The 24,896-nt window shown below is 43.0% G+C and overlaps 2 protein-coding genes across 23 annotated transcripts in view; one reads left to right on the forward strand and one right to left on the reverse strand.

Moving 5' to 3' along the window:
* The window catches only part of LOC142160072 (uncharacterized), a 1,559,230-nt gene that overhangs the window by 1,260,187 nt on the left and 274,147 nt on the right, over positions 1–24,896 (forward strand). For 20 of the 22 annotated variants that reach the window (XM_075214958.1, XM_075214960.1, XM_075214959.1 and 17 more), the window contains 4 exons: positions 16,317–16,414; positions 16,548–16,659; positions 20,216–20,313; positions 20,485–20,596. In XM_075214958.1, coding sequence (XP_075071059.1) covers positions 16,317–16,414; positions 16,548–16,659; positions 20,216–20,313; positions 20,485–20,596 — 420 coding nt within the window. Of the gene's footprint in view, positions 1–16,120; positions 16,200–16,316; positions 16,415–16,547; positions 16,660–20,215; positions 20,314–20,484; positions 20,597–24,896 lie in introns of all 22 variants that reach the window. The other 2 variants (XM_075214975.1, XM_075214974.1) reach the window with 2 other exon arrangements.
* Positions 1–24,896, reverse strand: part of LOC142160103 (uncharacterized) — a 212,450-nt gene that overhangs the window by 145,579 nt on the left and 41,975 nt on the right. The window lies entirely within an intron of this gene.

Genomic DNA, 24,896 nt, shown 5'->3' on the forward strand with positions numbered 1-24,896 from the left:
TAGGTGTTCCACTGGCACTGAATCTGGAGGCATCTGTGCCAGTCCACCAGGGGGATGATGTAACCTCTGTAGCCGCTGCCACTTGCTGGCACGACAAAAAGACTACAAGTCCAGGGGAAGATGTAGTAGGAATGTCCACATGTTCATTAGGTCGATAGGGTTAAAATGTCGCCATTATGAATGTTGACAGGTTGTAAAGTCAACTGTGACAGTGTCGACATAAAGCATTAAGTTTAAACTGGCTTTACTTGGTACTAACAAAATCAGGTGGACAAACAGCATGGGGTCCCACCGATTTTACTATTACAAGCAGTAGGCTATGTTTCAGGGAAACCCACAGACTAGGGCCCCCCTACCACAATGCCCAACCAGTCCCAGGATGGTCAGCATGGGGGTGGATTCCGTCGGGAGATCAGGTCAGGAAATAAAAATGCAGACCCCCGCCCGAGGTGTACCCAGCGACATGCTGAAAGGGGCTCTTCCCACACCCCTGGGACGGTGGGTGTGAGGAACTAATAATAGTTTTAATTAAAAACAAAAACATTTTCCCTGGAACACTACAGGTCTGTGCATTGTTAGGTTGCCATTAACACTCTGGATATGCTGGTGCTTGTAGTACTACAAGCGCCAACGTACCCCTTGGCCGCCAGGGCATGCTGGCACTTGGGGAACCACAAGTGCCAGCATACCCTGGCACTCAGGGCCCGCAGGGACCTATAGTGTTCCAAAGAAAAATGCAATGTAATAGATCCAACGAGCCATACTTGGCAAAATAAAAACCCAAATACATCCACAGTCCATGTGTGTTTGGTGGAAGTGACATCACTGCCATCCACTTGCCATTCAGGAAGTGCCTGGCAGCCATCGTCAGTTCTCGGTATGTACCGCACAGTATAGACATGTTCTCACAGCTCTCCAGCTTCTGCTTTTCATTTGAACTCAGACAGTTCTACATGATGTCAGAAGGTTGGCAAGCCTTTACAAGCCATCGCCGCTTTAAATTTTCAATGCAAAGTCGCCGATTTCCGGCGAGTTGAAAAAAAATCGCAGCATCATACATTTACCCCCTGGTCTGCATTTGTAATAGATCCTTGGATTCTTTCAAAATAAAAACCCTGGTAGACGCTGCAAAACCAGATCCTAAGAGCTCCCGGCACAAAGTGAGCTCTTAGAGTTACTGGTCCTATTTATAACATGACGATTTCCCCCGGTCACTTGAATTCAAGCCGTGGGAAATACCCATGTTATAAATAGGACCAGTGCCGCAGAGAGCTCACTTTGTGCCGGGAGCTCTTTAGAGATAGTTTAACATTGTGTATTTTGGTTTTTGTTTTCCCAAGCAAGGATCGTTTGGATCTATTACAGATGAATACCCCTGGATGTAGGTGAGCAATAAAATGGGTGAATAAGCGATGTTTTGGGGTGTTTTTATATCAATTTAAGTAAACAGTGTGTGTCTTTTACATTTCTTTGGTGCACTACAGGTCCCAGAGCATGGGTATGCTTGTACATGTAGTCCTACAAGCACCGTGTCGAAGTCAGCAAATTGGATAAAGTCATTTCAATTAATATCTAGCAAACTTGGTTGTCTTTGTCTGAAAATAGGCGTAGAGCGCGCTACGGCGTGGAAGGGCGTATCCAGCCGCAACACGTGGCAATAACAGTTTTTACACTTTTGTATACATTCGCACAAACACACACATTTGTAAATAGTACACATTAAATGTAGTTACAACACATAGTTATTTATGTCGAAATATAGTAGTATTTATGTTTAATATTATAAGTTATATGCATGTTAGTAAAACATATGGTTCAGGTTAAAGGAAAGTGTCATGTCTGGTATCATATTTTTTAACCCCCTATTCATCAGCAGCTGCCCGGTTCATTCGGCGAAGAGATCACACATTGCATACTCTAGTTATTGATGTGAGGGAATAAACCTTTAAAGTGATGCTGACTATAAAATGCTAATAAACTAGTTGAGACTGGATTCTTGGCAGGAAAGTCGGAACACATCCCCTGGAGAGATGACCCCCACCTTTGGATATTTTGGTTTGAACTAGCCTATGATCTGCAACACCCTGGACCCTCCTGAAACCTGGACCAATAGAAGCAAGCCACATCATCTGCATTGTTTCACTGTATTTCTATCTGCATATAAGCAGGAGCTTCTCATCTAGTGTTCAGTCATCTTGACCACAGACTTCAGACCTGAATGACTGTTCACTGGATCCAGAGCGCCTGCGATAAGTAACAGCTGTATTTATTATTTTTTTGTTCGAATTATTCTGCTACTTTTTGAGAATAAATATTTGTGCGTTGGAAACACAAATCGAGATTCGACAATCGTTATTGGATAGCGACAAAACGTGCATAACAACCAGCACGCCCAGAGAGTTAATGGCAGCCTGGCCATGCTGGGACCTGTAGTGCACCCAGGATAAAATGTTTCTTTACATTAATTAAATTGCTATTAACGCACATCCACCGCCCAGTGGTGTGAGAGGAGCCCTAGGGCTTTCGGGTTACCTTGCTATTATGCCACCAGCCCCATGTTCCCCCTCCCATTTTGTTGGCAGCAGTAGGATTGGTTAAGCTGTTGGTGGGGGCCACACATTTTTTGTTTTCTTACATTTACTTCTATTTTCTGTTTTTTTTTGCCGGTTTTTAATGTAATGCTTGTTGACGTTTAAACCCTGCAAACGACCTAATGAACATGTCAACATTCTGAATGTCGACCTTTTAACTGTGTCAATATTCTGAATGTCAACATTTTCATGGTCAACATTTCGTACCCAACCGGTCCAGGCAGCCTTTGCCATTGATAAAGAAATTGAATGTCCAGATATTGATTAAGACAAAATAGTACAGCACATATATACCATCTGTTTAGGAACCTAGTGACCAAATTCACTATTAGTAGAGATTCTATTTTCTCCAATTTTCTCAATTAGCGATACATATAATCGCTAGCTTAATGAATAACAATACCCCATATCTATATCTCCTACTAGGACCATAAACCTTACTATAATTAATATTTATTTTACGAATACTCCCAAACCACCCAAATATAGACCAACATTCAGTGTTAAATAATCCCCCTTGTATATTGTCAATTAATTAATCAATTTTTTCGAGGGAGTCTAATATGTAAGTGTAACTCTCTTAACCTATTAGAGCACACATACTTCTATTTGAAGTTAACACAAATCGTATTTGTGGCTGGATCACTTATAAATAATTTATTTAAATTATTAGCTCAGTGTGCCAAATTATAGTGTTGCAAATGTACTGATTCTTGATACTGTGTATTAGAAATGTACTGATTTTATTATATTGTGTTGTATTTCTGTATAGGAAATGCATTTATTTCTGAGGTAGTGACTTGTAACTTTGGAGACAGCATGTCATTATTTGGTTTTGTAACTTTGTAACCTAACAATGTAGACAGCAAATCTTAGGAAATCAAGTTGATGTGGAAGCTAAATTGTGTTAGATGCAAGATTAGATTATATCCAGATGTTAAATTATCTGATCAGATGTTCCGGTGCCAGCTAGGAAGGGGCTAGGTTAACCTCTGCCCACATGTGTGTCAAAAACTATATAAAAAGGCTGCTGTTTGACCATGTAATGGTTTATTGTTCCATCTGACCTTCTGCTCACTGGTACCATGAACCAGTGTGAACTGTCCTTATTAGGACACTTGCGCTAATAAACATTATTTGCTTCAAGAGCCTGCTTGATGACTACTTCCCTGCTTTAATTCCTGTGACCTGCAGATTAGACCCAACTCTAACCCGTTATTTGGCTGTTTTGAGGTTTGGAGCCAGCATTTAGTACCAACTCTCTGCCCACTACCCAGCAGCTCTGACCAGTGTGTTAGGCCAGGGAAACCATCCACAGCAACCCTGATCTACAGGAACAGGTCAGGGGTACCAGCCCAGGTGTCCAGTGAGGGGGTACACAAGCAGCGAGAGTTACCCAGAAGGACGCGGTTCTGGATGCCGCTAAGGAGTCCAATGGTGGCAGCAGGTTAAGCCCCCCCCCCACTGCGGTTAGGGGGCACATTTGGGATAAAGAAAGGGGACAGTGGCAATGCAAGCCCAGCTGGTCCCCAGCAACACAACAGACAGGGTGGCATGGACGGTCCATCCTGTCACAGATATCTGGTGGCAAGTGGTGAAATAACCCCAGGCTGCTTTTTGTGCACCAGTCAGGAGAGCCGAGTTTTTCAGGAGAGGAATAACTGCAGCCAGGAAAACACACAAGACCCAGCATCTAGTACCAACGCTCTGCCCGCTACCTGCAGCTCTGGCCTTTGTGAGAGGCCAGGGGGAACCATCCACAGCAACCCTGATCTGAAGGCAAGATGTCAGAGGTACCAACCCAGGTGCCCAGCAAGGAGGTACATTAGCAGTGAGAGTTACCCAGAAGGACGCGGTTCTAGGTGCAGCTAAGGAGCCTAGTGGTGGCAATAGACTCCTCCTACTGTGGTTAGAGGGCGCACTTAAAAAAAATAGGGACGGTGGCAAGGCAAGCCCAGCTGGTCCCCAGCAACACAACAGACAGGGTGGCATAGAAGCTCCATCCTGTCACATGTGCTCTTCCACATTAATAACAAAATTGTAACTCCATGAAGTGTCCTGCATAATTTGTCTTGAATCAGTGCAACAGAAAGGAAAAGCACCCTATATAGTATATGCAAAGTTCCACTTACTCGAAAATAGCACAAAATATATCATCCAAAATCACCGTTAATTAGGAGCAGTGTATCCCATATGTGTGCTTGTTATAATGTTCAAAATGCCCGAATAATCCAAAACTTTCACAATCTCAAAGGAAGTTTTGATTCCAAGCTGTCTGGAATGTAAGCAGGCTCTTAGCTGAGGGGCGACCTTCTGTATTGCTATACAGATGTATAATTACCTGCAATTGACAAGTCAATGTTAGTATATATCAGATTAGCAGCAGTATTGATCGATAAGAGCTCAGAAAGAAGATACCACACAGAGTGTCTGGTGTCCAAATTGAACTGGCTTTACTAATTGAAATAGCTCATATTTTATAAACATTAATCACGTCATATCAATCATGTCAATGGAAAATATCTATAAAGAAATTAAAAGTTTCTATAACATAAAAATAGGTATAAAACAAGGTAGCGGTCAAGCTTAGTAATTTCAAAAGAATGCTAAATGTCATCAAGTTCCTTATTGATTCGTGAATCAGGATCCTTGGGGCCGGTATGACTTCTTGTTTCTGCAAAGTTCCGCTTTAGCAGATGCTCAGTAACTTCCTTTGCTCCTTTGTGGTTAGTTTCTTGATTCCAGACAGGGTATTAACACAAAATATCTGAATTAGATTTAAGGAGATACGACATCTTAAATTGATTAAACAAAAACATTGTGTATTGGCATACAAAGCACTAAATTTTCTAATAGCTCAAAGCTTAAGGCCAGAAGTAATAGGATAACTTTTCCATCATTTTCCTTCCTTAATATGAACCTAGACCCCACAAGATGTTACGGACAGTCCTCCCTGCTGACAGCTGCTGTATTTAGCTGAAGGCAAGAGATGACTTGCGGACAGTCCTCCCCGCTGACAGCTGCTGTATTTAGCTGAAGGCAAGAGATCACTTGCGGACAGTCCTCCCTGCTGACAGCTGCTGTATTTAGCTGAAGGCAAGAGATGACTTGCGGACAGTCCTCCCTGCTGACAGCTGCTGTATTTAGCTGAAGGCAAGAGATGACTTGCGGACAGTCCTCCCTGCTGACAGCTGCTGTATTTAGCTGAAGGCAAGAGATGACTTGCGGACAGTCCTCCCTGCTGACAGCTGCTGTATTTAGCTGAAGGCAAGAAATGACTTGCGGACAGTCCTCCCTGCTGACAGCTGCTGTATTTAGCTGAAGGCAAGAGATGACTTGCGGACAGTCCTCCCTGCTGACAGCTGCTGTATTTAGCTGAAGGCAAGAGATGACTTGCGGACAGTCCTCCGTGCTGACAGTTGCTGTATTTAGCTGAAGGCAAGAGATGACTTGCGGACAGTCCTCCGTGCTGACAGTTGCTGTATTTAGCTGAAGGCAAGAGATGACTTGCGGACAGTCCTCCGTGCTGACAGTTGCTGTATTTAGCTGAAGGCAAGAGATGACTTGCGGACAGTCCTCCGTGCTGACAGTTGCTGTATTTAGCTGAAGGCAAGAGATGACTTGCGGACAGTCCTCTGTGCTGACAGTTGCTGTATTTAGCTGAAGGCAAGAGATGACTTGCGGACAGTCCTCCCTGCTGACAGCTTCTGTATTTAGCTGAAGGCAAGAGATGACTTGCGGACAGTCCTCCCTGCTGACAGCTGCTGTATTTAGCTGAAGGCAAGAGATGACTTGCGGACAGTCCTCCCTGCTGACAGCTGCTGTATTTAGCTGAAGGCAAGAGATGACTTGCGGACAGTCCTCCCTGCTGACAGCTGATGTATTTAGCTGAAGGCAAGAGATGACTTGCGGACAGTCCTCCGTGCTGACAGTTGCTGTATTTAGCTGAAGGCAAGAGATGACTTGCGGACAGTCCTCCCTGCTGACAGTTGCTGTATTTAGCTGAAGGCAAGAGATGACTTGCGGACAGTCCTCCCTGCTGACAGTTGCTGTATTTAGCTGAAGGCAAGAGATGACTTGCGGACAGTCCTCCCTGCTGACAGCTGCTGTATTTAGCTGAAGGCAAGAGATGACTTGCGGACAGTCCTCCGTGCTGACAGCTGCTGTATTTAGCTGAAGGCAAGAGATGACTTGCGGACAGTCCTCTGTGCCGACAGTTGCTGTATTTAGCTGAAGGCAAGAGATGACTTGCGGACAGTCCTCTGTGCCGACAGTTGCTGTATTTAGCTGAAGGCAAGAGATGACTTGCGGTCAGTCCTCCCTGCTGACAGCTGCTGTATTTAGCTGAAGGCAAGAGATGACTTGCGGACAGTCCTCCGTGCGGACAGCTGCTGTATTTAGCTGAAGGGCAAGAGATGACTTGCGGACAGTCCTCTCTGCTGACAGTTGCTGTATCTAGCTGAAGGCAAGAGATGACTTGCGGACAGTCCTCCGTGCCGACAGCTGCTGTATTTAGCTGAAGGCAAGAGATGACTTGCGGTCAGTCCTCCCTGCTGACAGCTGCTGTATTTAGCTGAAGGCAAGAGATGACTTGCGGACAGTCCTCCGTGCGGACAGCTGCTGTATTTAGCTGAAGGCAAGAGATGACTTGCGGACAGTCCTCCCTGCTGACAGCTGCTGTATTTAGCTGAAGGCAAGAGATGACTTGCGGACAGTCCTCCGTGCTGACAGCTGCTGTATTTAGCTGAAGGCAAGAGATGACTTGCGGACAGTCCTCCCTGCTGACAACTGCTGTATGTAGCTGAAGGCAAGAGATGACTTGCGGACAGTCCTCCGTGCCGACAGTTGCTGTATTTAGCTGAAGGCAAGAGATGACTTGCGGACAGTCCTCCGTGCCGACAGTTGCTGTATTTAGCTGAAGGCAAGAGATGACTTGCGGACAGTCCTCCGTGCCGACAGTTGCTGTATTTAGCTGAAGGCAAGAGATGACTTGCGGACAGTCCTCCGTGCTGACAGTTGCTGTATTTAGCTGAAGGCAAGAGATGACTTGCGGACAGTCCTCCCTGCTGACAGCTGCTGTATTTAGCTGAAGGCAAGAGATGACTTGCGGACAGTCCTCCGTGCTGACAGCTGCTGTATTTAGCTGAAGGCAAGAGATGACTTGCGGACAGTCCTCCGTGCTGACAGCTGCTGTAAGTCCGGCTCTGTCAAACTCGAGCCAATTTCTCCTGGCTGAACCTGGTGTCCCGAAGCAAGTAATCGGATATCTTAATATACTAGCCGCTCGTCAGACTGCAAACTTACTTAACGGTGTTCAGTAGTTCAAAAACTGGCACTTTTCTTTTTCATGCACATAGATCTGAATAGCAGAATCTTCAATAAACTTGAGTTCAAGTGCAAAAGATAAAATCAATTATAGTAAAGCACTCTGTCTTGTCTTACGAGCTTCTTTGCATCTCTACAGTTTCCTCAGAGACATAAAAATACAGAGGCTACCACCCCTGCCTCTATATAGTGTTTTTTTGTGACAACACATCTGCATTTTATGCAGAATCCCAGGTATATGTTTTACTGAGAAACTGAAGGTTTGCAGTGCCAAGACCCAGCGGGTTACCTTGGCATTTACCTCCCGGTTGTTCTGCATCCACCGCAATGGTGCATGATCTTTAATTAAGGTGAATTCTCTGCCTAGGAGATAATAGCGCAGAGCTTCTGTAGCCCATTTTATGGAGAGACATTCCTTCTCCACGGTGGCATATTTTTGTTCCCTTGGAAGTAACTTCTGACCTAGGTACAGGACAGGGTTTTCTACTCCACCCTTCTCCTGTGATAAGACTGCACCTAAGACCAGAGGCATCAGTTTGGAGAAAGAACTACTAGGTAAAGTCCATAAGTGGAGCAGCTCTAGTGGCGAAGTGGCTTACGAACCACCTGTAGTAACCTACAAAGCCTAGGAAGGTTCTTAACTGCGATTTCTTTTCTGGTCTTGGACAATTTTTGACTGCCTCCACTTTGTCTAGTTGGGGTTTTACATGTCCTCACCCAACAACGTTGGGCGAGGGCATATGCTGCTGTTATTTCAAATATATCTTCAAATATTAATTATATTTCTAAAATGTTGTCTTCATCCAGCTCAGCTATAACATCATAATAAATGTCATGAAGACACAAATCAGGTTTATAAAGCCCTAATTATAATGACCTGGGCTCCCTGACACCCAACTAACAGGCAGTAACAATGTAACCACTGCTCCCAATGTATCAGAGGCTCAGCTCATGTGACCACAGCCAGCCAATCCTCAGTCAGTATTATATTACCAGGACTGGGAGACAGACTGCAGCATTAATCCTGGAGGAGAAGCCACTGTGACACTGGTACTAATATACCCCAGCGGGGATTACACAGTATAAGTATCCAGACGGGACACGGAAGGAAAGTGACATTTATCTATTAGTACACAGAACGTGTCCCCGTTTATGGGAGCAGCGGCCATTTTCCTGTAGTGCAGACACTATCATCTAGTGGAGAAATAATGTCTGTTATTCTGTATGAAATACAACCGTTGTGTTGTATATAACACAACCTACATCTGTCTCCTGCTCCACAGTAAGAGCTGACCCAGATATTAGTGTATTACACCTCAGATGAGCGGCGGCCATTTTCTTATAGTCTCCCAGACATAACCTTCCTCCTACGTCAAAATATCTGCGTCTACCACGTGACGCTGCGGAGAGGGCGGAGCCACAGAATCCCAAGCAGCCATTTTATCTGTGTGAAAAGGTAAAACAGTCACAGGTAATGTGTTATATTATTATTATTATATAGAGGAGAGGGGACTGTACAGTGATATATGGGGAGTAATAACTCCCAGCACACACTGATATGGGGATTATTATTATTATATAGAGGAGAGGGGTCTGTACAGTGATATATGGGAGTAATAACTCCCAGCACACACTGATATGGGGATTATTATTATTATATAGAGGAGAGGGGACTGTACAGTGATATATGGGGAGTAATAACTCCCAGCACACACTGATATGGGGGATTATTATTATTATATAGAGGAGAGGGGACTGTACAGTGATATATGGGAGTAATAACTCCCAGCACACACTGATATGGGGGATTATTATTATTATATAGAGGAGAGGGGACTGTACAGTGATATATGGGGAGTAATAACTCCCAGCACACACTGATATGGGGATTATTATTATTATTATATAGAGGAGAGGGGTCTGTACAGTGATATATGGGGAGTAATAACTCCCAGCACACACTGATATGGGGGATTATTATTATTATTATATAGAGGAGAGGGGACTGTACAGTGATATATGGGAGTAATAACTCCCAGCACACACTGATATGGGGGATTATTATTATTATATAGAGGAGAGGGGACTGTACAGTGATATATGGGGAGTAATAACTCCCAGCACACACTGATATGGGGATTATTATTATTATATAGAGGAGAGGGGACTGTACAGTGATATATGGGAGTAATAACTCCCAGCACACACTGATATGGGGGATTATTATTATTATATAGAGGAGAGGGGACTGTACAGTGATATATGGGGAGTAATAACTCCCAGCACACACTGATATGGGGGATTATTATTATTATATAGAGGAGAGGGGACTGTACAGTGATATATGGGAGTAATAACTCCCAGCACACACTGATATGGGGATTATTATTTTTATATAGAGGAGAGGGGACTGTACAGTGATATATGGGGGTAATAACTCCCAGCACACACTGATATGGGGGATTATTATTATTATATAGAGGAGAGGGGACTGTACAGTGATATATAGGGAGTAATAACTCCCAGCACACACTGATATGGGGGATTATTATTATTATATAGAGGAGAGGGGTCTGTACAGTGATATATGGGAGTAATAACTCCCAGCACACACTGATATGGGGGATTATTATTATTATATAGAGGAGAGGGGTCTGTACAGTGATATATGGGAGTAATAACTCCCAGCACACACTGATATGGGGGATTATTATTATTATATAGAGGAGAGGGGACTGTACAGTGATATATGGGAGTAATAACTCCCAGCACACACTGATATGGGGGATTATTATTATTATATAGAGGAGAGGGGACTGTACAGTGATATATGGGGAGTAATAACTCCCAGCACACACTGATATGGGGGATTATTATTATTATATAGAGGAGAGGGGACTGTACAGTGATATATGGGGAGTAATAACTCCCAGCACACACTGATATGGGGGATTATTATTATTATATAGAGGAGAGGGGTCTGTACAGTGATATATGGGGGTAATAACTCCCAGCACACACTGATATGGGGGATTATTATTATATAGAGGAGAGGGGACTGTACAGTGATATATGGGGAGTAATAACTCCCAGCACACACTGATATGGGAATTATTATTATTATATAGAGGAGAGGGGTCTGTACAGTGATATATGGGGAGTAATAACTCCCAGCACACACTGATATGGGGGATTATTATTATTATATAGAGGAGAGGGGTCTGTACAGTGATATATGGGGGTAATAACTCCCAGCACACACTGATATGGGGGATTATTATTATTATATAGAGGAGAGGGGACTGTACAGTGATATATGGGAGTAATAACTCCCAGCACACACTGATATGGGGGATTATTATTATTATTATATAGAGGAGTGAGGACTGTACAGTGATATATGGGGAGTAATAACTCCCAGCACACACTGATATGGGGGATTATTATTATTATATAGAGGAGAGGGGACTGTACAGTGATATATGGGGGTAATAACTCCCAGCACACACTGATATGGGGATTATTATTATTATATAGAGGAGAGGGGTCTGTACAGTGATATATGGGAGTAATAACTCCCAGCACACACTGATATGGGGGATTATTATTATTATATAGAGGAGAGGGGACTGTACAGTGATATATGGGGAGTAATAACTCCCAGCACACACTGATATGGGGATTATTATTATATAGAGGAGAGGGGACTGTACAGTGATATATGGGAGTAATAACTCCCAGCACACACTGATATGGGGGATTATTATTATTATATAGAGGAGAGGGGACTGTACAGTGATATATGGGGAGTAATAACTCCCAGCACATACTGATATGGGGGATTATTATTATTATTATTATTATATAGAGGAGAGGGGACTGTACAGTGATATATGGGGAGTAATAACTCCCAGCACACACTGATATGGGGGATTATTATTATTATATAGAGGAGAGGGGTCTGTACAGTGATATATGGGAGTAATAACTCCCAGCACACACTGATATGGGGGATTATTATTATTATTATATAGAGGAGAGGGGACTGTACAGTGATATATGGGAGTAATAACTCCCAGCACACACTGATATGGCTGATTATTATTATATAGAGGAAAGGGGACTGTACAGTGATATATGGGGAGTAATAACTCCCAGCACACACTGATATGGGGGATTATTATTATTATATAGAGGAGAGGGGACTGTACAGTGATATATGGGGAGTAATAACTCCCAGCACACACTGATATGGGGGATTATTATTATTATATAGAAGAGAGGGGTCTGTACAGTGATATATGGGGAGTAATAACTCCCAGCACACACTGATATGGGGGATTATTATTATTATATAGAGGAGAGGGGACTGTACAGTGATATATGGGGAGTAATAACTCCCAGCACACACTGATATGGGGGATTATTATTATTATATAGAGGAGAGGGGACTGTACAGTGATATATGGGGAGTAATAACTCCCAGCACACACTGATATGGGGGATTATTATTATTATTATTATATAGAGGAGAGGGGGCTGTACAGTGATATATGGGAGTAATAACTCCCAGCACACACTGATATGGGGGATTATTATTATTATATAGAGGAGAGGGGACTGTACAGTGATATATGGGGAGTAATAACTCCCAGCACACACTGATATGGGGGATTATTATTATTATATAGAAGAGAGGGGTCTGTACAGTGATATATGGGGAGTAATAACTCCCAGCACACACTGATATGGGGGATTATTATTATTATATAGAGGAGAGGGGACTGTACAGTGATATATGGGGAGTAATAACTCCCAGCACACACTGATATGGGGGATTATTATTATTATTATTATATAGAGGAGAGGGGGCTGTACAGTGATATATGGGAGTAATAACTCCCAGCACACACTGATATGGGGGATTATTATTATTATTATTATATAGAGGAGAGGGGACTGTACAGTGATATATGGGAGTAATAACTCCCAGCACACACTGATATGGGGGATTATTATTATTATTATTATTATTATTATTATTATATAGAGGAGAGGGGTCTGTACAGTGATATATGGGAGTAATAACTCCCAGCACACACTGATATGGGGATTATTATTATTATATAGAGGAGAGGGGACTGTACAGTGATATATGGGGAGTAATAACTCCCAGCACACACTGATATGGGGGATTATTATTATTATTATATAGAGGAGAGGGGTCTGTACAGTGATATATGGGAGTAATAACTCCCAGCACACACTGATATGGGGGATTATTATTATTATTATATAGAGGAGAGGGGACTGTACAGTGATATATGGGAGTAATAACTCCCAGCACACACTGATATGGGGGATTATTATTATTATTATTATATAGAGGAGAGGGGTCTGTACAGTGATATATGGGAGTAATAACTCCCAGCACACACTGATATGGGGGATTATTATTATTATTATATAGAGGAGAGGGGTCTGTACAGTGATATATGGGGGTAATAACTCCCAGCACACACTGATATGGGGGATTATTATTATTATTATATAGAGGAGTGAGGACTGTACAGTGATATATGGGGAGTAATAACTCCCAGCACACACTGATATGGGGGATTATTATTATTATATAGAGGAGAGGGGTCTGTACAGTGATATATGGGGGTAATAACTCCCAGCACACACTGATATGGGGGATTATTATTATTATTATATAGAGGAGTGAGGACTGTACAGTGATATATGGGGAGTAATAACTCCCAGCACACACTGATATGGGGGATTATTATTATTATATAGAGGAGAGGGGACTGTACAGTGATATATGGGGGTAATAACTCCCAGCACACACTGATATGGGGATTATTATTATTATATAGAGGAGAGGGGTCTGTACAGTGATATATGGGAGTAATAACTCCCAGCACACACTGATATGGGGGATTATTATTATTATATAGAGGAGAGGGGACTGTACAGTGATATATGGGAGTAATAACTCCCAGCACACACTGATATGGGGATTATTATTATTATATAGAGGAGAGGGGACTGTACAGTGATATATGGGAGTAATAACTCCCAGCACACACTGATATGGGGGATTATTATTATTCTATAGAGGAGAGGGGTCTGTACAGTGATATATGGGAGTAATAACTCCCAGCACACACTGATATGGGGGATTATTATTATTATATAGAGGAGAGGGGACTGTACAGTGATATATGGGGAGTAATAACTCCCAGCACATACTGATATGGGGGATTATTATTATTATTATTATATAGAGGAGAGGGGACTGTACAGTGATATATGGGAGTAATAACTCCCAGCACACACTGATATGGGGGATTATTATTATTATTATATAGAGGAGAGGGGACTGTACAGTGATATATGGGAGTAATAACTCCCAGCACACACTGATATGGCTGATTATTATTATATAGAGGAAAGGGGACTGTACAGTGATATATGGGGAGTAATAACTCCCAGCACACACTGATATGGGGGATTATTATTATTATATAGAGGAGAGGGGACTGTACAGTGATATATGGGGAGTAATAACTCCCAGCACACACTGATATGGGGGATTATTATTATTATATAGAAGAGAGGGGTCTGTACAGTGATATATGGGGAGTAATAACTCCCAGCACACACTGATATGGGGGATTATTAATATTATATAGAGGAGAGGGGACTGTACAGTGATATATGGGGAGTAATAACTCCCAGCACACACTGATATGGGGGATTATTATTATATAGAGGAGAGGGGACTGTACAGTGATATATGGGGAGTAATAACTCCCAGCACACACTGATATGGGGGATTATTATTATTATTATTATATAGAGGAGAGGGGGCTGTACAGTGATATATGGGAGTAATAACTCCCAGCACACACTGATATGGGGGATTATTATTATTAATATATAGAGGAGAGGGGACTGTACAGTGATATATGGGAGTAATAACTCCCAGCACACACTGATATGGGGGATTATTATTATTATTATTATTATTATTATTATTATTATTATTATTATTATATAGAGGAGAGGGGTCTGTACAGTGATATATGGGAGTAATAACTCCCAGCACACACTGATATGGGGATTATTATTATTATATAGAGGAGAGGGGACTGTACAGTGATATATGGGGAGTAATAACTCCCAGCACACACTGATATGGGGGATTATTATTATTATATAGAGGAGAGGGGTCTGTACAGTGATATATGGGAGTAATAACTCCCAGCACACACTGATATGGGGGATTATTATTATTATTATATAGAGGAGAGGGGACTGTACAGTGATATATGGGAGTAATAACTCCCAGCACACACTGATATGGGGGATTATTATTATTATTATTATTATATAGAGGAGAGGGGTCTGTACAGTGATATATGGGAGTAATAACTCCCAGCACACACTGATATGGGGGATTATTATTATTATATAGAGGAGAGGGGACTGTACAGTGATATATGGGGAGTAATAACTCCCAGCACACACTGATATGGGGATTATTATTATTATATAGAGGAGAGGGGTCTGTACAGTGATATATGGGGAGTGATGACTCTCTGGCTCACAGGATGGTGTCTGTTCTCTGTTTGGTACTTTCTGCCTCAGTCATCTCATGGGCAGAGATGTAACCAAGCAGCAGGTAGACGCTCTCAGATATTAGTATCAGTCCCACAATATCTACAGCAGTTGGGATATTACTCACAGTATGATGTGTTTTCTATCACTGATATATTTATCAGACTTTGGTGTTTACAGCTTATGCTGTATTTTTAGGCGGAATTAAGCTTATTTTACGAACACAACCCCTCTCCTGTCAGTAACGGTTTCCTATATGCACTATGTAGTAGAGTGTATGTAACGCTTAGCTCTCCTGCCATCTTCCATGGGCCGGCCGTTCTGAGTCCTCTACTTTCGTCCAGCACCCACCTGACGTCACCTTGCTCTTTGCGCTATTCTGTTCAAAGATGAAAGAACATCTTTAAGAGACTATGACCAGGAGATTATATATAATTATAAATAACTAACAAGGTCATTCAGCTGCTGGGAATGGGACATTATACAGTAACACCAGGGATGTGTCTGGGTGATGACCATTGTGTGTGTCAGGTTCCTATAAGGTGGATGATGTCACTGTCTATCTTTCCATGCAGGAGGGGGAGTATTTAGAAGGACACAAGGGTCTGTACAAGGACGTGATGATGGAGGATCACCAGCCCCTCACATCACTGGGTAAGAGGAGAATTTCATTTCATTGTAGAGGAGAGACCAGTTATGAGGCCACCTAGATACACATCATCTGATAATCACATATAAACAATCTAATCAGTCCCTGTGTGTCTTCTACAGATGGATCCAGTAACAGAAATACCCCAGAGAGATGTCCTCGTCCTCTTTATTCACAGGAATGTACAGAGGAAAATCATAGTATCCCACAGGAGTATCAGGTAGATGGGATTAAGGTTCTCTTTAGGATCGTTATATGATCTTTAGAGAAGCTGTATGTTGTGTACACTGATTTCAGTTATTTTTAATCAGACATAATTAAAGTTTTATTTTATTGTTTTGTGGGTTATTTAGGGTGACTATTTGACTGTTATTAAGGTAGAAGATATAGAGGAAGAAGAAGAGACGTATGTGAGGGGTGATCAGCAGTGTAAGAAGGAGGAAATCCCTACAGATATCAGCACAGGTCAGTAATAACACTTATTACAGAAAAGAGTCACATATTCTCCTTGTTCAGTCACTACAACAATCTCTTATTCTACATCCTCCTCTGTCAGTATAAACTAATGAGGAAATGTATCTGCCCAGTGGGGGAGTCAGGAGCCATCAGCCCCTATTAGACTCCTGCTCTCCTCCTCACATCATATCATTGTTCTACCAGCCCAGAGATCTGACCAGTCTCCTCCCCACACTCTGGTGATTCTCATACATCAGGAGCCATCAGCCCCTATTAGACTCCTGCTCTCCTCCTCACATCATATCATTGTTCTACCAGCCCAGAGATCTGACCAGTCTCCTCCCCACACTCTGGTGATTCTCATACATCAGGAGCCATCAGCCCCTATTAGACTCCTGCTCTCCTCCTCACATCATATCATTGTGCTACCAGCCCAGAGATCTGACCAGTCTCCTCCCCACACTCTCTGGTGATTCTCATACATCAGGAGCCATCAGCCCATATTAGACTCCTGCTCTCCTCCTCACATCATATCATTGTGCTACCAGCCCAGAGATCTGACCAGTCTCCTCCTCACACTCTGGTGATTCTCATACATCAGGAGCCATCAGCCCCTATTAGACTCCTGCTCTCCTCCTCACATCATATCATTGTGCTACCAGTCCAGAGATCTGACCAGTCTCCTCCCCACACTCTCTGGTGATTCTCATACATCAGGACCATCAGCCGCTATTAGACTCCTGCTCTCCTCCTCACATCATATCATTGTGCTACCAGCCCAGAGATCTGACCAGTCTCCTCCCCACTCTCTGGTGATTCTCATACATCAGGAGCCATCAGCCCCTATTAGACTCCTGCTCTCCTCCTCACATCATATCATTGTGCTACCAGCCCAGAGATCTGACCAGTCTCCTCCTCACACTCTGGTGATTCTCATACATCAGGAGCCATCAGCCCCTATTAGACTCCTGCTCTCCTCCTTACATCATATCATTGTGCTACCAGCCCAGAGATCTGACCAGTCTCCTCCCCACACTCTCTGATGATTCTCATACATCAGGAGCCATCAGCCCCTATTAGACTCCTGCTCTCCTCACATCATATCATTGTGCTACCAGCCCAGAGATCTGACCAGTCTCCTCCCCACAGTCTCTGGTGATTCTCATACATCAGGACCATCAGCCGCTATTAGACTCCTGCTCTCCTCCTCACATCATATCATTGTGCTACCAGCCCAGAGATCTGACCAGTCTCCTCCCCACACTCTGGTGATTCTCATACATCAGGAGCCATCAGCCCCTATTAGACTCCTGCTCTCCTCCTCACATCATATCATTGTGTTACTAGCCCAGAGATCTGACCAGTCTCCTCCTCACACTCTCTGGTGATTCTCATACATCAGGAGCCATCAGCCCCTATTAGACTCCTGCTCTCCTCCTCACATCATATCATTGTGTTACCAGCCCAGAGATCTGACCAGTCTCCTCCTCACACTCTGTTAATTCTCATACATCCTCATAAAGGACATCACCATAGTGATTCCGTCACTGATCAATGGGATGAGACCCTATAGGACATGATCCTCCACGTTCACTAATAGTAATGATAATCTTATTTGTGGCAAGCTGTTTACTAGCACCACAACTACCTATTACTACATGTTATATTATGCATGTTATGGGTATGTGATATGATGTAAGACTGAGTTTACAGGCTGTTTGACTTAATATAGCTATTCTGACACCACAGCAAATGTAACAGGATATTTTTCAGATCATGAGCAAAGCTAGTAAGGGGAAACAACTGAAAAACAATCATACTCAAGCGGATATTGGTGAACTCTTTAGAAGCTCCAGGGAGAGGAGGCTTCTGTTCTGCAGGTCTACCTTGAAGCTCCTTAAAGTGTCATTTTTGACCTATGATATTTCTTCAGCTGGCTTTTCCATGGATGTTAAGAAAGTTTAGATCATTGTAGATTGGGCCCTTCCAACGATCCTTAAAACAATAGAATGCTGCCTTTGATTTGCTGACTATTATAGGAGGTTCATTCCATCTTTCTCCTTAATATTGGCTCCTATCACAGCATTAAGCAAAAATGCTGCAGACCCAGCCGCCTGGTCTTCTCATGCTCTTTGAGATATTAAAGCGAGCCTGCCTCCATATTATGTCATCCAAATGATCAATATCCGTTTATTGTAGAGATAGACGCCTCTGAAATTTGTTGTTGGAGATAATCTCTGGTTGTCTACAAGGAATGTTCCGTACCTCAAAAGACTACTAAGCTGGGTCTCAGATTTATTGGCCCTTATAAGATCATTGGGAAGGAGAATTCTGTTACAGTGAAGCTAGCTTTTCCTTGTCCTTGAAAATTCCCAACTCTTCATTGCTCATTACAGAAACATGTATATAGATCCAGGAGCGTTAAAGAAATTCTTAATTCAAGTTTGCACCCCCTGTCTTGGTGGATAGTACTCCTGAATTTACAGTTGAAAGAATTCTGGATTCTAGAAAGATTTAAAGTTTGGTTCAGTAGCTTATTTACTGGAAAGGATACAGACCTGAAGAAAGAACATGGGTTCGTTCTCGAGAGCTTCACATTGAATTCCACCAAAAGTTTCCAGGAATGCCTCGTTCGGGGCCCCTTGAACCTGCCTCAAAAGGATGTGGGGTACTGTCAGGGTATTGGGATTACCTTTTTAACTCTGGTGTGCTTCACTCCTTACCTGATTGGATCTATTAAGTATAAAAGTTCCTCCTGTTTTATGCAGCTTTGTCAGTGATAGAGTTTCACTCTTGACTCTGGACTCCTGTACAGTCTCCTCTCTGGGATTCTTCAGTTTTCTTATTTCAGCTTCAACTCTGGATCTACAACCCTGACTAATGGCATGCAAAGACTTCTGACTCTGTACCCTTGCAAACAGCATTCTAACTCCATCTCCGGCCTCATGCTTACTGTGACCCCTCTCTGTGAATACAGCATTTAGAACATTGAACAGACTTTTAAACATTAGTCAGTTGGCTTGGAAGGAAATCTTTCAGTATTACTCTGCCTGCTGATTACGGCACTGAGGAGCTCTGGATGTGTCTCAGTTGCGCTTGGACTTTTGCTGTCTCCTGATAGTTCAGGATGGTTGAATATTCTCCATTATTAAGATTGCACCTTGTGAGTACTGTGTCTGCTTCTACAAGTCTGTGCCTTAATTATTCTATGTGAAGTACAGCAAACTACCAGTATCTCTGGAGATCATTTATTTAGTGTAGCTGTCAGAGACTTTGTTCTATGTTCACAATTCAGTAGCAAACTGTGTTTTCACTGTATGTGATCATCAGTTTCTGTGGATGTTTACGTTATATTCAAATGAACTCAGTCGTACGATCCTCTCTACTGTCTCTTTGTCATTGAATTACCTAACACTTTAAGGTTGGAACATATAAGAGATGCCTCCTTATGTACATTAAGTAAATGCAGCATAGAGGATATTACTGCTTTCCCTATTTAGCTATGGCTTGCTCATCTGATAGTCACATATAAACAATGTAATCAGTCACTGTGTGTCTCCTACAGATGGATCCAGTAACAGAAATACCCCAGAGAGATGTCCTCATCCTCTTTATTCACAGGATTGTACAGAGGAGAATCACAGTGTCCCACAGGAGTATCAGGTAGATGGGATTTAGGGTCTCACCAAATACCAAAAAACAGAAGTGATTTTTTACTATATAGTCTGTAGAGAAGCTGTGTGGGTCTATTACACTGACATGCTACTGTCTAATCTCAATTATTGAAATCGGTCATTGTTAAATTGTTATTTTATTGTTTTATGCGTTAATTAGGGTGAAGACCTGACTGATGTTAAGGTAGAAGATATAGATGGAGAAGAAGAGACGTATGTGAGAGGTGATCAGCAGTGTAAGGAGGAGGAAATCCCTACAGATATCAGCACAGGTCAGTAATAACCACTTATTACAGAAAAGAGTCACATATTCTCCTTGTTCAGTCACTACAACAATCTCTTATTCTACATCCTCCTCTGTCAGTATAAACTAATGAGGAAATGTATCTGCCCAGTGGGGGAGTCAGGAGCCATCAGCCCCTATTAGACTCCTGCTCTCCTCACATCATATCATTGTGCTACCAGCCCAGAGATCTGACCAGTCTCCTCCTCACACTCTGGTGATTCTCATACATCAGGAGCCATCAGCCCCTATTAGACTTCTGCTCTCCTCCTCACATCATATCATTGTGCTACCAGCCCAGAGATCTGACCAGTCTCCTCCTCACACTCTCTGGGGATTCTCATACATCAGGAGCCATCAGCCCCTATTAGACTCCTGCTCTCCTCCTCACATCATATCATTGTGCTACCAGCCCAGAGATCTGACCAGTCTCCTCCCCACACTCAGGTGATTCTCATACATCAGGAGCCATCAGCCCCTATTAGACTTCTGCTCTCCTCCTCACATCATATCATTGTGCTACCAGCTCAGAGATCTGACCAGTCTCCTCCCCACACTCAGGTGATTCTCATACATCAGGAGCCATCAGCCCCTATTAGACTCCTGCTCTCCTCCTCACATCATATCATTGTGCTACCAGCCCAGAGATCTGACCAGTCTCCTCCCCACACTCAGGTGATTCTCATACATCAGGAGCCATCAGCCCCTATTAGACTCCTGCTCTCCTCCTCACATCATATCATTGTGCTACCAGCCCAGAGATCTGACCAGTCTCCTCCCCACACTCTGGTGATTCTCATACATCAGGAGCCATCAGCCCCTATTAGACTTCTGCTCTCCTCCTCACATCATATCATTGTGCTACCAGCCCAGAGATCTGACCAGTCTCCTCCCCACACTCTCTGGTGATTCTCATACATCAGGAGCCATCAGCCCCTATTAGACTCCTGCTCTCCTCCTCACATCATATCATTGTGCTACCAGCCCAGAGATCTGACCAGTCTCCTCCCCACACTCAGGTGATTCTCATACAACAGGAGCCATCAGTCCCTATTAGACTCCTGCTCTCCTCCTCACATCATATCATTGTGCTACCAGTCCAGAGATCTGACCAGTCTCCTCCCCACACACTCTGGTGATTCTCATACATCAGGAGCCATCAGCCCCTATTAGACTTCTGCTCTCCTCCTCACATCATATCATTGTGCTACCAGCCCAGAGATCTGACCAGTCTCCTCCTCACACTCTGGTGATTCTCATACATCAGGAGCCATCAGCCCCTATTAGACTTCTGCTCTCCTCCTCACATCATATCAATGTGCTACCAGCCCAGAGATCTGACCAGTCTCCTCCCCACACTCTCTGGTGATTCTCATACATCAGGAGCCATCAGTCCCTATTAGACTCCTGCTCTCCTCCTCACATCATATCATTGTGCTACCAGCCCAGAGATCTGACCAGTCTCCTCCCCACACTCAGGTGATTCTCATACAACAGGAGCCATCAGTCCCTATTAGACTCCTGCTCTCCTCCTCACATCATATCATTGTGCTACCAGCCCAGAGATCTGACCAGTCTCCTCCCCACACTCTGGTGATTCTCATACATCAGGAGCCATCAGCCCCTATTAGACTCCTGCTCTCCTCCTCACATCATATCATTGTGCTACCAGCCCAGAGATCTGACCAGTCTCCTCCTCACAGTCTCTGGTGATTCTTATACATCAGGAGCCATCAGACCCTATTAGACTCCTGCTCTCCTCCTCACATCATATCATTGTGCTACCAGCCCAGAGATCTGACCAGTCTCCTCCCCACACTCTCTGGTGATTCTCATACATCAGGAGCCATCAGTCCCTATTAGACTCCTGCTCTCCTCCTCACATCATATCATTGTGCTACCAGCCCAGAGATCTGACCAGTCTCCTCCCCACACTCTCTGGTGATTCTCATACATCAGGAGCCATCAGCCCCTATTAGACTCCTGCTCTCCTCCTCACATCATATCATTGTGCTACCAGCCCAGAGATCTGACCAGTCTCCTCCTCACACTCTGGTGATTCTCATACTTCAGAAGCCATCAGCCCCTATTAGACTCCTGCTCTCCTCCTCACTTCATATCATTGTGCTACAAGCCCAGAGATCTGACCAGTCTCTTCCTGTGGTTGGATGACTGATAAATAACTTATCGAATAAATATGTGTAAATTATTAGCACAGTGTGCCAATTTAGATCATTGTTAATGTACTGATTTTTTATATTTAGTATTAGAAATGTACTGATTTCTGAGGTATTGTTTTCTGATGCAATAGGCATTTCTTTGAGGAAATCAGTTATGTAACTTCGAGAGAAAATTCTCATTAAGGCTAATTAAGTCTTTTCATGTGAAGTGACCAACATATCTGTCTAGCTTGAAAGCACAGGGCGCGGTAGTTACCTGTATCCTGCACTGTTAAAAAGATAAACACACTATATGAATAATGAACCAGCAAGTTTTAGGAACTCACAGACTGACTTTTGTAAGTTAAATTGCGTTAAATGCAATTTACAGGATATTACATTTTGACGGTAATTATTGAATATAGTATATCAGTTGTTTCAGAGCCATCTAGGATCCGTGGGCGGTGCTATCCCCTGCAAACGTGTGTCTGAATGTGTATAAAAAGATCTCTGTTTTGACTATGCAGTGTCATTATTCCATCTATACTTCTGGAAGATGATTAGTACCTTAAACGAGTATATGTAACTGGCCTTATAAGGGCCACTTGAGCTAAAAAACATCACTGCTTCAAGATCCTGCTTTGACGACTACTTACCTGCTGTAATTCCTGTGACCTACAGATTAGACCAATCTAATCCGTTATCCGGCTGTTCTGAGGTTGGAACCCAGCATCTTGTACCAGTGCTTTGTCCGCTACCTGCAACCTGACCAGTGTGATAGGCCAGTGTGATAGGTCATCCACAGCACCCTGACCTGAGGTCGGGGTACCAGCTGTGCAGTCCAGCCAGGGGGTACACTAGCAGTGAATGTTATCTAGAAGGAAGCGGTTCTAGGCGCCAGTTAAGGAGCCCAGTGGTGGCAGCATAGGCCCCTCCTGCGGTTAGCGGCGCTCAATTTGGGATAAAGAAAGGGGCCGGTGGCCAGGTAAATCCAGCCGGTCCCCACCAAGCACGGACAGGGTGGCGTAGGAGGTCCATCCTTTCACACCTCCCATCACACTCTGGTAATTCTCATACATCAGTACAACTTCTCCTCCTTTCTCTGTTGTCTAGCACAGCTCCAACCAGCCAGCACCATTGTTTGTCCCAGTCACTGTGAGCTCTGCAGCCAGCAGAGTGTGTGAGACCACAGACCACCAGTCTGACCAGGCAGGCAAACAATCGTTCATTATAAAATATAAGTGTGTCCAGTCCAGCCAGAATGTGGGCAATAACCTCCAGAGACTTTATAAATAATATAATGTGGGCAATAACCTCCAGAGACTTTATAAATAATATAATGTGGGCAATAACCTCCAGAGACTTTATAAATAATATAATGTGGGCAATAACCGCCATTTCTTATTATTATTATTGGGAAGTGTTACACTGTCCCCACCTGGCTACTTCTTAATGCCACGCGGCTGGCAACATTTCCTGGGGAGAACTCTGCACATTGACTGCTGGTAACTGGGGATAATGTACACAATTATCTGGTTTACATTGTTGAAATACTGACAGTTAACAAAGTGTTTAAATTGTTATTTAACTTGTTTACAAGAACTAGTATGCTGGACTTACACTGGCTTCTAGTGCGCCAATTTTATTTATTTTCTTTCTCTCTTACCTCTTTGATTTGGTGCATCACTTGACTATTGAAACATGAAAACCAGAGGCCTTGGTGTCTTCTTCAGAGATATTATTACATTGATGTGATTATGTCCTTTATCTCTGTACGAAATCATTACAAAGGTATTCTCACATACACACGTGTGGTCATGTATGTACATTCATCACTATTATACATTTACAGGGACATTTATAAAACCAGCACCTGGTGATCTGAATGTGCAACTTTCCCACAGTCCCATTAAAATACACAGCTATAAATTACTAAAGTCCATGCAAGTGTTTGAGTAAATATTCTGCATATGTGGTAAAAACTGGGAGTGGCTACTTTTACAGTGTTTCTTTCAATGCACGTCATAGATACTGCGCAAATACAGTATATATAAAATGTAAGTCAGTGAGCTATATATTTTGAAACCTCTTGAATTTATCCTTTTGTTGGTAATTTCAGAATCTTTCATT

This window comes from Mixophyes fleayi, chromosome 6 (assembly GCF_038048845.1).
Source record: "Mixophyes fleayi isolate aMixFle1 chromosome 6, aMixFle1.hap1, whole genome shotgun sequence".
NCBI lineage: Eukaryota > Metazoa > Chordata > Amphibia > Anura > Limnodynastidae > Mixophyes > Mixophyes fleayi.